The 13728-nt window shown below is 35.8% G+C and overlaps 1 protein-coding gene across 1 annotated transcript; it reads left to right on the top strand.

Annotated features, from left to right (window-relative positions):
- Positions 1–1027: 1027 nt before the first annotated feature.
- LOC121325990 (vertebrate ancient opsin-like) lies at positions 1028–12621 on the top strand. Its single transcript, XM_041269115.1, has 5 exons — positions 1028–1391; positions 3654–3864; positions 6852–6969; positions 8947–9186; positions 12342–12621. The coding sequence occupies exons 1-5, from the start codon at positions 1028–1030 to the stop codon at positions 12576–12578; spliced, it is 1170 nt and encodes a 389-aa protein (XP_041125049.1). The 3' UTR covers positions 12579–12621.
- Positions 12622–13728: the final 1107 nt, after the last annotated feature.

Raw genomic sequence — 13728 nt, 5'->3', positions numbered from 1 at the left:
ATCACCTCACAGTGGAATCCGTTTGGAATTATTCAGTAAGAACTCTGTTTATATTGCCAGCTACCGGTACATAATACATTGTCAATAATGGTTCTTTATAGACGAAACGATTCCGATTCATCATTTGGCTATTTATTGTAGCTGGTTTGGGTTTTCGTAGTTTTCTTGAGAGACAGCAATGTTGTGGTAGCACAGTTTTTAAGGTAGTTTATTCATCAGTTTATGGTCTGTAAAACAAATACGGTAGTAGTAACGGTTCTGTCAGAAACGTGATGTTCTACTTTGAAAGCGAAAACAAAGTTTGCAGTCGTCAATAATGTTGTTTAATTACTTTAAAACACATCTTCCAAACTGACAACTACAAGATAGGCAATTCCATTTCAGAGAACATTTGCATCGATATACTCTCTTATATTTATAACAGCGTGTTCTATTTTAATATTGTTTGGCAGCATTTCCAACACTCCAACATCATCCATTAGTTTTCAAAACACCATGCAATATTTAAGAGGCTCTGCATGATTGCTCGGGTTCTGTCTTGATGGAAACTGGAGGGAGTGAGTGGGCTGCTGTTATTGTGCTTCTGTGGGCTGGAATATGGGCTGCATTGTTGTGTGGCTGACCGATAATATATAAAGGATCTTTGAGTTTGTACAACAGCTGTATCAGCCTTCCAAGCATAGCCTTGTGCAGACGCGCTCGCTAGCACCAGAGATGGTCGTTAACTATTTACACACATACCAATTTTTGCGAATAATTTTTTTTAATTTTTTTTTTTTTTTTTACAAACATATTTAGCCAAGTGTGCGATTTCATTTAACTCATCAGAAAGGTTAGATATAACACTTCAAAGCACGTAACTAAATGTTTTGAGGACGGGGGGCTAACTTACCAATGGTACACTTTCAACCCTTGTATCTACGTTTTTTTTTTTTTTTTTTTTTTTTTTTTAGGTAATCGGAAAACCTATTGAAACAGCTTGTAAACTTGTGTGTGGGTTAGTGTTTTAACATCCCTACAGTGAAAGATGGATTCGTTTATAGTGTCTGTAAACGGCGTCTTGTACACTGAACCTGCTGAGATTCTAAGAAAGAGAGACCCATTCTCGGGTCCAGATGAGTCCATAGCACCTTGGAACTTCAAACTTTTAGCAGCGTTAATGTTCTTTATAACATCTATGTCACTTTCTGAGAATTTAACTGTGATATGTGTGACGTTTAAGTTCAAACAGTTAAGGCAGCCCTTGAATTATATCATTGTCAACTTGTCTCTGGCGGATTTTCTGCTCTCACTAGTTGGCGGGACTATTAGTTTTCTGTCTAATAGTAAAGGTTATTTCTTCATGGGATCTTGGGCTTGTGTACTGGAAGGATTTGCAGTTACATTCTTCGGTAAGTGTACAATTTACACATCTAAGTATTTCATGCACTACTGTACTCGACTACATTGTTCATAACGATTACATGGTATAATAACATTTACATTGTTTCAGTGAAGTTTAAGCTAATCATAGCAGACATTTGTAAACTAAACTAACTGTAAGTGTCAGTGTTGTCTCTGCAAAGGCACACACAGTGTATACGATATCGTGGAAGTGGGCACTTACTTTCCTAATGGGTTTAAAAAGTTTATGACAAATGATCATGATTTAAAATGTAACTACACACTAATATGCCCCTGCAACTGAAGATTTGTTTGTTTGTTTTTGTTTTCAATATCATATTCAAAACAACAATATGCTGAATATGACATATCAGGTTATATTATTAATTTACTATAGTGCTTTTACTATAGGAAACCTTTATAAGGGGGTGTTCAATATTTATGATTTACGCATCATACACATTGGAGGGGTCATATGCAAAAAAAAAAAAACAAAAAAAAACACTCATTATCATATAATAATAGACCTCAAATAATAGACCTCAACTATCCCTTCAACTCAACACCGGACGACCAGCATGACAGTAAACACAGACGCAATGAAACGTTTACCTTTGTATATGTGATCATCAGATTTGTCAGCCGCACCGAGAGCACAGCGTGTGGTTTTCATTAACTCTACGGTGCACAATAAATGAATTTGCTTCTGTGTGTAAATATTGGGACTTTCTTCCTATGCATCGGGATTGGGGACATTTGCTAGGAAATCGGGACTGTCTCGACTATATTGGGACTGACGGCATGTATGGTAATATATGACGTCTGAAAAAACAAATGCAACACTTGCAGATAACTCATTATGCGCAATGGATAGCTGATAGTATTGAGCACTAGTGCACAGGGTAAGAAAATAATCTTTAATAATCATTTTTATACCTGTATGACGTGTCTTATAGATGCAGCTACTTAAAAATGTATGCATTCCCTTGCGCCTATCTGAGGTCAAATGTATTTTTGACACAGTTTAACCATCGAGAAATAGGCCGGTATGTATGTTTTGTTTGTGCCATAGACATATGCGTGCATGTTTCTGATTCCTGGTTCGTGTTTTCACCTAGTAAAGTAATTGATGTAAAGATTCGAAATCAGGGCTTTTTGTAGGAAACACTCAAGAAGTTTAACGATTGTAAATGTCTTACAGTTACAGCCCAAAAGTATAAATGATATAGTCTGTTGAAGTAAAGAGTCGCGTAACTCTCTACTACATGCTGTTGCCATGAAGCAACACAACGCACACCAGTCAAAATCTCTCCCTTGGATGATAACATTTAAGTTTTAATGCAGAATGTTACCAGTATGCAAATATATTTTAGACAAATCTGCAGGTTACTTATCTTGTATAATAAATGTACAACACAATGTAAAACTTAACTTACCTGGGATACTAGGTTAAAATTGTAGACCAGTTGTTTGGTTATGATTTGATGACTGGTTGAAGTGGCATGCATCCAAAACGTGATATAATGGTAATCTTCCATCACAGTCCTCTGCAACTGTCATCTTCCCCCTTCAGTCAATAGCTGGTTCCTTAAAGAGGCACAGAGGTCCTTGATTTTTCAGTTGCAATTGCAGTCTGAAATACAGTTAACCTGTCTGACCAGACATCCGTAATCATGCCCCTTTAAAATTCAGCTAATATTTTCTTTTAGCAGTTACACTGCCAGCTAAGTAATGCACATTTGATGCAATGATGTATAGAACTACATACAAAAAACAAAGTCTGGTGCCTTTACATCTTATAGAATAGTTTTGGTGATACATTAGGTTTAGCACAAAGTTCGGTCTTGTAAGAAGAGCTCATCAGTTTATTTTTCTCACGTGGCCAATAAACTGCCGTTGTTCTCGATCTCTGCTTCACACCTGCAAGTAATTGCTTTCTGGAGTCCCACGCCAATTAACATAACAACTACATGGATGAATCACACTAATTATCTGCCCAGGAGTTACAAGAAAAATACGTGTATTTAATTTACAGAGCAAATTTAAAATGGTTGCAGCGTTCTGAACACAAATAATCAAAACAAAGCACACATTCCAAGTGCGTAAACAGAACATCAGTAGGTCCACTAAAAATACAAAAACAGATCTAATTTTTAATGTTATAATTCTTTAAAAAAAGAAAACAAATATTTTGCAATACAGTGCTACCAGTCTCTCCACGTGTGATTGACGTTAATGCTGAATTTAATAACTTCTTTTTTTTCTGGCAGGGATTGTTGCTCTTTGGTCATTGGCTGTTCTTGCCTTTGAACGCTTTTTTGTGATCTGCCGTCCACTGGGTAATGTTCGCTTACGGGGGAAGCATGCTGCCTTTGGACTGTTATTCGTATGGTCCTTCTCTTTCATCTGTACCATCCCACCTACCATGGGTTGGAGCAGCTACACTGTCAGCAAGATCGGGACAACCTGCGAACCTAACTGGTATGTAGCATTCACTTTAGTACTATTAGGCCTCATTTTCCACTGAGCTATATCGACAGGGCATGACTTGTATTACTTCATAAGGTATAAAATAATGAACATGTTCATATTGTATGTCTTTTAGAGTTAGGTATTTAACTTGAATTAGAGGCATTTTTTTAAATCTATGAAACACAAGCATACACTACATGATTTACTAGGGTCCAGGCCAATGCATATCTATTCTTTTATTTACATTTGCTTTTAGACTGTGTTAACACCTGTAACAATCCCTGTACAGAAAGACCACCTATAATGAAAACTCTGATTAATTCAGAGTGTATGCATAATATTGATTGATGTGTTGGATTAAAAAAGGCATAAAAAATTATTAGTCAATGAAATTGCAAGTTATCAAACACATTTAGCAAACAGAATGAAATCTTTTAGCAAACAGAATGGAAGAGTTTTTTTTTTCCTTTTATTTTAAATGAGAATTCCCTGGATGTTTATCATTTATATGTGGCTGAAATTTAGTTACTTACTTAAATAAAGAACCAATTGCTTTCACTACAGCAAACTGCATAAAAGAAACTATAACAATATGTGAAAAATGACACAAGTAATGCTAAAAAAAGCAGGTGTATTTGTTAACAAAATAACCTACCAATGCCATTTTAAATGTTGGAGTTGAATTATCTCTACCTTGCACTGTATTTAGTGTTAATTCTACTCAGTTGCTTTTCGTTGTTTGTCTGGCCCTAGGGTTCAATCCCTACTGTCAACTAGCATGTGGGTTTGCATTGTATAACAAAGGTAAGGGGCCTTGCCTCACCTAAAGTGATTTGAGAAGTAGGTTTTGATGCTTCCCCGCTGCTTGACAGATGAGTCTTTGCTGTGGGTATTTAAAATGTCACTCTCACATCTGCTGCATTGTTATCGAACTGTGTCAGTAACGTAATAGTCACCGTGCTTCTTGATCTGTACAATGCACTCATCTTAAAACATGTTTATGAATATAACTAAAAGCATTTAAGCAACTGTAAAGTACCTTCTATCAGTGGTTCTGGCTCTACGGGTATGACAAAAGCTAAAAGAAAAAGTGTCTGTGTGCTCTTAACTGAGATGGATTTAGCAGTGAGCAGGAGGATGATGGGGAATGTAGTTCTGAGAGTTCCATGCAGGTACATGGAAAGCCATCTTGAGGCAGGGAATAAAATTTAAAGGTTTTAAAAAGTGGTCAAAATGTAAAATTAAAAAAATATATATTTAAACAATACACACACTTTACATAAACAGTTGTAACAACACCATAGGAACATGTAACACAGTAAAATAAAAAGGTCCTTCTGTACCCATTAAGTTCCTCTATGGGAGAGAAGGAAGTGTAAGGTTGCTTTCATTACCAAGTGGAAGTGTTTTTCTCCAGGGGCAAACTTTGTGTTGTTACAAAAAAATTAAAAATACATTTTTTTGAAATTCTTCTATAATTGAATTGCATTAACCAGATTTTAATTCCTATGAATACATTTTTAATATGACCCCATTTTCCCCAGAAAATCATATCCTTGAAGCCACAAAGCCACAAAGTTATTGTGGCAGTGCGATTGCCCTGCACAGTGGTAAATTAGTGTTGGTGTGGTTTATATGTGGGAATGGGTTTATTTTGTGTCGTTTTTGGGACTTGATTAGTTTGATTGTATTATTGTTTACAGACAGGCACTCGATTGAGACTTGCTGCCTGCTATGCTTGGTTGAGGGAAGGGCAGCAAGTGATTGGCTGTGCTGGTCCTCGATCAGCACGTGGGCGGGTCTCGACCGAGTGTCCGTCAGTTTAAAAACATCCGCGGGAGATAGCTCGGGGCTGCTGCAAGGCCTGCCGTTTTCACGGCACCTTTTGAGTTATAGTTTGGGGTATTGTGTTTTATTTTGCACTTTTTGTACAGATTGCTGTATTTGTCCTCTGTGCGTTACCATCACTGGTAACGTCACATGACCGTCTTTATTTTACTTTCGTTTTCTGTTTTTGTTAATAAATCCTGCGCGCCTGTGCCAGCGTTTCAACACCACCTCAGTCTCTCTGTGTGCTTGAACAGCGGCTACCCACGCGTGTGACCCGAGGAAGACCCTGTCATATTATACACAGTGTGTGTGTGTGTGTGTGTGTGTGTGTGTGTGTGTATATGTGTATATATATATATATATATATATATATATATATATATATATATATATATATATATGCATGTAGTCAAACAGAATTAGTCAAACAGAATAATGGAGGGGTTTACATCACTGAGATTTATATTGGGAAGGAAGCCTTTCTGAATTTCTAGCCACTGCTATAAAGATTCTGCTAACCAAATATTTCTGCCTACATCTGATCAGGCCTTTGAAATTCCTATGGCTTTATTCCTGACACATATTGTCCATCAAAGAGAAAACATATTAAAGACATAACATGTAGGACTAGCAATGAATAGTTTTCAGTCACCAAAACTGATGAGACTGAAGTCTATACTATGACATGCACCAAAATGGAAACCAATGAAGATTAAATGCGTTACAAGAAGAATGTAGAACCTATAAAGTTTAGTTTAGGCCATTTTATTCTGCAGCCCCAGGGATGAAATATCTATTGGGGTTTACAATGACACACTCATCACTTACTGAATAGACCAAAAAACAAAGCAAGACTTTCAATGGTAATTGCTGTGTACTGTTGTTGTTAAAATAAAAATAGTTATATCACAAAACTAGTAACACATAATGTAAGCATATTTCTAACCCATTGATTGAACCCTCTGTATTGTAATTTACTTGCACTGTAACGGTCACATCTGGCTTCAGAGACCATGATTAGCATTAATCTTGGCCTACTATACCTTGATAAAGCTGGCCTTAGATATCAAAACCTGGCAACAACAACAGCAACAAAAAGTGTATTGAAGTTGTACTGTTTGCCATTTATTAGGGGAAATATCTAACCTGAATCTTCTTTTTTTCAGGTATTCAGGGAATTCCTTTGACCACACATATATAGTCACATTCTTTATAACCTGCTTTATACTGCCATTGGGCATAATCATTGTATCATATGGAAAGCTCATAAGAAAACTAAGAAAAGTAAGTCCTTGTTATGTCTGCATATGCTCTGTTTAAATGACAATCCACATTGTGGTATATGTGACATACCTGCAACTGTTGCATGTAGAAAAAATACGTACTTTTAAACAGACCTCCACCCAGTTACCATAAGAACAAACAAAACAGATGGTGTAATACATTACACTATGTAACACAATTTTTGTACAGTATAATTGTAAATCTCGAAAAACTGCTCACTTCTAAATCTTTTGTAGTCATCTTTGTATTACTTTAGTATAAATACATGTTAATTTGGATTCGTATGTTGTTTTTTTCTGACTTTATGTGAACGAAAAGACACACATTTGCCCATTTTCCCATTGGAAATAGTGATATTTTGAAATATCACTGTCCTGGTCACAAAAGCAAAGTTTGTGGGGAATAATAGCCATGTTCTATACTTTTGAGGCATAAGCAATTAGGAAATAACACTTACTACCCAGGAACAAACAACATTTTTTTTTTTTTGTTACACAGTGTTAACATAAACTTAAATTTAGCTTAACTGTCAAACCCCCTAAAATAACTCATGCTGTCCAGCATTGTGGAGTAAAGAGCCATGCTGAGGACCAGCAGGCTCTTAAGAGAAAGAACAACACAAACACACATTTTATAAACAATGGAGAAACTTCCAATTTCCAACTTCGTTCAATTTACCTTAAATACTATAGATGCAGTCTGCTAAAACTTTAAAGCCCTACTAAAGGGTAGCAAAGAAATAGAAAAAGATAAGATTTATCTAAGACAATGTTTCAGTATATTTGTGTTAAACATGTTCATTTTTTCTGTACATTCTGGCAAAGACAACCAATTGTCTTTGCATTTTCAAACCAATTAACATTCTTACAATGAGAAACTTCCCCTTTACATACAGCACCAGGAGCCATATTGTGAAGCTCAATGCAGACATGTCAAGTTCCGTTCATTAGGAGTGAGACTTGCATATATATTTTATTCATTTTTTGTATCACTCATAAAAGAAAGGGAAAAGATAATGAATTTTAATGGCGTATTCCTAAATCTCACAATAATTTTCAAATCCTGCTCAATTGGCTGTTCTAACCCTGGCATCTCTGTTAACAAGCCAAGTATTGTTTGTGTCATCCAATCGACAGCTCTGCTTTAAAGTATAACACACCTCAGTGATTGCAGCAGAGGTGGGTAAAAGTGAGGGGACTCCTCCCAACTCCTTGAAACAACAATCAAGAGCTATAGAAAGCCTCTTGCTTCCATTATTGAAAGCAACAGCACCACGACTCCCATAGGTTTCAAAGGGTCTGTACATATACAGTAAGTAGATGTTACCTAAGGAAGAGTTAGAATCTAATTTCAGTATCTGTTTAAGGAATGTTGGCCATATCTACAAAGCCGCATATACAAAAACTTAATTCTAATTACTGCATCATTTTTTTTTTCAAAAAACAATTAATCCTTTAAATATTCTAAAAAAGTTAACTGACTGTCTGAAACGAATGCAATATGACATTAAGTGCATATTTATGTCCTCTAGGGATCAAAGTGATCAATTATGAAACCCTTTTTTTTTGTACACTAGCAGTTCAACCACATTTACAAAGTCATGTAGTTTTAAGCACTCTGGTTTAAGGAATTTTTTCTGAATATTAAGATGCATTGGAACTTCAGGACTTCATTGCCAATGGCTTGGTTAAACTGCAAATATCATTATTTAACACTGGTCGCTTTTCCACAATACTGACTTCTAAATGAGCCATTGAAGGTTATAATTGCTTGTTTAAATCTGACAAACCTAAGGCTGTGATTTGTTATGGGATCCTATGTCACATAAAGTGGTATAGATCACAGCACAGCCAGCTGTGATGGAGGGGGGGGGGTGTTCACATGTTAACATTAATGTTCTCTTTTGCACCATGTAAAGCAATGTTCAATTGTACATTGTGCTAACATTATACCCCTACAATCATTTCTCTTTTGAAGGTGTCAGATACTCAAGGACATCTGGGTAACACAAGGAAACCAGACAGAGAAGTTGCGCGTATGGTCATGGTAATGATCCTGGCATTTATTATTGGCTGGACACCCTACGCTGTTTTTTCCATTCTTGTCACAGCATGCCCGAATATTCATCTGGATCCACGGCTGGCCGCAATCCCAGCCTTTTTCGCCAAAACGACCACGGTTTACAACCCAGTGATATATGTGTTTATGAACAAGCAGGTACTCTTTAAACTTTCGTTATAAGTTGCACACAATATGTGTTCTGATGTCTAGATTTAGGGGTCTGTTCTGTTGATCTATACACTGTTGGACCTAAACACAGCTACTCTTTAAATTATTACATATAGGGATTTCGTCAACCAAGATTATGGAAATCAATCATTGAAAAATTCAAGACAGTCGTTTTTGTCCATTTAGCGTGGTTCTTATTTTAATCATTTAAACAGCACAGTATTTTGATCCATCATTTAGATAAAATAAATACACACCTATGTGTATTTGTTTCACTTACCTGACCTGTTTTGTTTGCTGTAAATTGTGTCAGTGGAAACTATATGTGATTTATGTTGGTGAATTTTTTGGTTTTGCTGTATTCCATTGAAATTGTTGATTTTATAAAGCTTAAAACTATTATGTAGAAAGACATAAGCATTTCAAAAACAGAAGACGTAAAGCTGTATTCGTAAAAAATGTGTGCACCCATCGCTCAGCAATTGTAGAATTATCAGTTCTGCAAAATGGGTTCATCACCAATTTAATTTAGTTTACAGGACAGGTAAGATAATGTTGATGCAGAGTCGTTATGGGCATGAGATGAGATGCCGGTGTGTTTCAGTTGTGTGTACCGTGTGAAAGGTTTCTGGGAGTATATATCTGCATATATACATACATTTTTTAGAAATTGTTTTAACTGGCAAGTGAGCTAGTATCGGGCATTGCAAAATAATTTGGCAGAGACGGTGCTATGATGCGCTATAAACAGATATGCTATGGTTTGACTGTGGCGCTAAACTGTAAGATTGCACTGTGTCTACAATGTCGGGACATATGCTGTCCCAGAGGCATTAACCGGGACATGATCTTTACATTTCGAGACTGTCACGCTCGTTTTATAAGCGGGATAACACACTCCAGCAGAGTAGAAAAAATAAATGGAAGTGGTCTTAATAGTGAGAGGCAATAATATACTGAAATAAAAGATAAACCCAAACAGGAGCATAATAAAAGCAAGCATTGTTTCAATGAAAAAAAAAAACATTGCAGTGCATTGTACTCCTTCCAATCTCTGTTCTTTGAAAACATCTGCTGCCACATCAGTAAATTAAGAAAATAACAGTTCAATATGCAAATGGAGGACAGCAGTTGTTGTCTTGCCAGTAATTTCACAAATCTGATGAAAGGCACCAAGCCTGGAGCAGCCATGATTCTGTCTATCAACGTGCGGTCAATGCAAACAAAGGCAAAGACACTCCAATTAGAACACGCACACACACACACACACACACACACACGCACACACACACACACACACACACACACACACACACACACACACAGAGACAGACACATGTGGTCTATAAGAGTTTTTGGCGAGAGGTAGGAAACTTTTCTATCAGAATGATCATTTATGATCGTATCACGCGCAACTCACTAACTACTTTGATCAGAGATGTGCTGAAATGACACAAAGCCCTTGCGATGTACGGTGCATCAGGACTGGCACACATAGCCCGGGGATAGGCTTCAGGGCGAAGAAACAAGAGGGAAAAACACCATTTGGATGACTATTTGTGGATTGGTTTTTTTTTGTTTGTTTTTTTGTTTTTTTTCTGTTGGGTGTCACTTAACCATGTACACATATGTCTTGTATAAAAACAATACCAGGTTCCTCTTGTATCAGATTATTTAAACTGATTATTTGCAGTATAACCTGCCTCCTCATGATGTAGTTCAATGATACTGTCATTGTGGGAGCTAAAATATGTCAAAGAATGCCCTTTGATAACATTACATTTGGACAAGTGGTTCTCTAGATACCCTACAGTTATGAATGGGCACCTCCTGAACTGGTTATATGTAATAACTGTCTACCTATGTTGAAATATCTAGAACTCATAAGCATTGAGTTGAAGCTTTGGCTTCTGAGTTTAAGGTTTGTTTTAAGAAGTTCAGCAACTGAACACTGAATTTGTTATGCTGAAAGGGAATAAAAGCAATTATTAAGAACGTTTTAATTTACATAAGCATCCAAAATTATACAACAACTAGTGGTACTACTTTTAAATGTATTAAAATAATCTAAATTAGTTCAGGGACAAATGTTTCATCTAGAAAGACACTGAAAATAACTTCTTGTCAAAACATGTAATTGAATGTATTGAGTTTCTCTTTACATTTTTTAATAAACTTTTAGTGGTAGTGCTGTTTTTTTTTTCTTTTAAGTTCAATCATATTGTTGTCTTAGCCTGTTTAGCCAGAGGCTAGAAATGACTCCCTTTCACAAATATTAACATCTGCCTTTAATGGAGCTCTTGGTGACACATCTAATTATATCGAAAAACGATTAAATTCATTTTCATTACATGAAGATAAGAGTGTCAATAATCAATAAGTAATCTTGAAAATCAGACACCAGATTTGATATTTAACAGTAATAGAGACCAGATCTTACTTTCTTTCCCTCATCGATCATTCATGTATTATTAGGCTTTATTGATTTGCACTCAGTTAATTGACCAGTTAGAGTATTTTATGTTATCAGAATACACCCTTGGGTACAGTTGACGTCTGCAAATGAAATGTATTGCCAATGTTCAATAACCTTACGATCTCTGGATGTAAATGGTCAGATATACAGTTCAACACACCTGCAGTATTTCTACTACACATTTAACAGCATGTGTATATCTTCTTAAACCTGTTCGTCGTCTTTCATTCTATTTTTGTTCAGGGAAGGAAATTAAAAAAAAAAAAAAAAAAACTGTCCCCTTCCAAATACTGTCATTAAAATCATATGGAGAGCAGAGGAGCCAAAAACATAAAAACCTTAAGGGCATATCAATGTTAATTTAGTGCGTCTAGAAGAAAGATGCTTATTTTTAGGTGTGATAGTACAACTTTGACATTCAGTTCCTGCATTAAAACATGCTGTGTGAACAAGATGTAGGATTTAGAACATAATTAGGCATTAGCAAGGCCCAGTGCACATTTATACCAACTGCGGTAGTTACTGAAAACAATATTACTGACATGGGAAAACTAAACCATGTATTGAATACCCAAACAAAACAACAATAAACACAATGTCTACTATCAAACAAGAGTGTATTTTTCTCCATGTTTCCTCTGTGTAATCTCTTTCTCTTCACTTCCAGTTCAGGAAATGTTTGATTCAGCTGTTCAACTGCAACACAAACTCAACAGAGTTGACCGCCAACCAGACTACAGACAGGGGGGCTATGACTGCTGAAAGCAATGATGGAGAGATGTCTGCCATCGCTGCCTGCATTGCCACCTCAAACAATACTGCTGGGAAAACAGAGGATGAAGAAAACAGATACAGCTCCTTTCCTCAAGTGTCAATTCCTGAAAACAAAATCTGTCCCATGTAAAGGGAGGTGCAGGTTGTGCTACTTCATTTATCCTCTGTTATTTTACACACACACACACACACACACACACACACACATATATATATATATATATATATATATATATATATATATATATATATATATATATATATATATTCTAAGTTACAAAGTTCCTTTGATCCAGATCATGTATAGTTGGTAGTCGACGGTCAGTATCATGACATTTTAAAAAATAGTCGCTTAACATAGTTACTGTAAAATCACATTGCATTACATTGTATAATTAAAGTAATGCAACATGCACTTCAGCCTAACACTGTAAATGTAAATAGTTAGGAGACACATATTGACATATAAAAGAATGATTAGAGGTTGTAGATTGTCTATTAGTGAAAAGTGTTATTTTGTGCTGTACAGTATATTGTATCCTTGAGATTGTGCTGAAGTCGCAGTAAATATAATTATCGGTATGTAGTAAGGTTATTTTAAAGTATTTTCAGGGATTTAATGTAACTGTTGATAACCACGGCTAAATGAATAAAAACATTCAAAGGATAAGAAACCTTTTTTATTTTATTATTTAAGTCCTGTTCCAACTTGTTATATTAAGTATATAACTATTGCATCTATTTTATTAGATACATTATGAAGTCTGCAAGATGCTAAACTTTACCTGTGCAGGATAATGTATTCTTGTATTTTTTTATTGTATAAAGAATCTGGAGGCGTAAAATGTGGTGGACCATGTGTCACATGCCATGTCTAAACCTTACCTGATATTATTATACACTGTCACAACCTTTACAGCCGATCAGATCGCTCTGTTTCTGTAATCTATGCCGCAATACAGTACAGCTATGGATTTCTGTAGTGTATGAAATGGAACAAGTTTAAACTGAAAAAATAAAACAAGTTACACCACTACAGCAACTGTGGACCACCACAGAGTGGACCAAATTAAAAAGCAAAAATGTCTAAATAATAGTAAACATTGACATCCAAAATGTTTGCAAACAAAGCTATTACAAGTGTGTGTTTGTGTGATTCACACACTATTGCCCCCCTCCCCCCAAGCATTGAAATGGTTCTATAGTTTTCCAGTTAAAATTGTTAAAGAGCCATCATGTGTTTGTGGTTTGTACTGTTATCAGTGAAACTTGTAATGACA

This window comes from Polyodon spathula, chromosome 13 (genome assembly GCF_017654505.1).
Source record: "Polyodon spathula isolate WHYD16114869_AA chromosome 13, ASM1765450v1, whole genome shotgun sequence".
NCBI lineage: Eukaryota > Metazoa > Chordata > Actinopteri > Acipenseriformes > Polyodontidae > Polyodon > Polyodon spathula.
The sequence above is the reverse complement of the archived record's forward strand: the minus strand, read 5'-3'. Positions and strand labels throughout refer to the sequence as shown.

Excerpts from the sequence above, each read along its gene's own strand:
- LOC121325990 (XM_041269115.1), top strand. The coding sequence starts at position 1,028 with ATGGATTCGTTTATAGTGTCTGTAAACGGCGTCTTGTACACTGAACCT. Across the intron at positions 1,392-3,653 it reads ATTTGCAGTTACATTCTTCG|GGATTGTTGCTCTTTGGTCA; the intron begins GTAAGTGTACAA and ends TTTTTCTGGCAG. Across the intron at positions 6,970-8,946 it reads TCATAAGAAAACTAAGAAAA|GTGTCAGATACTCAAGGACA; the intron begins GTAAGTCCTTGT and ends TCTCTTTTGAAG.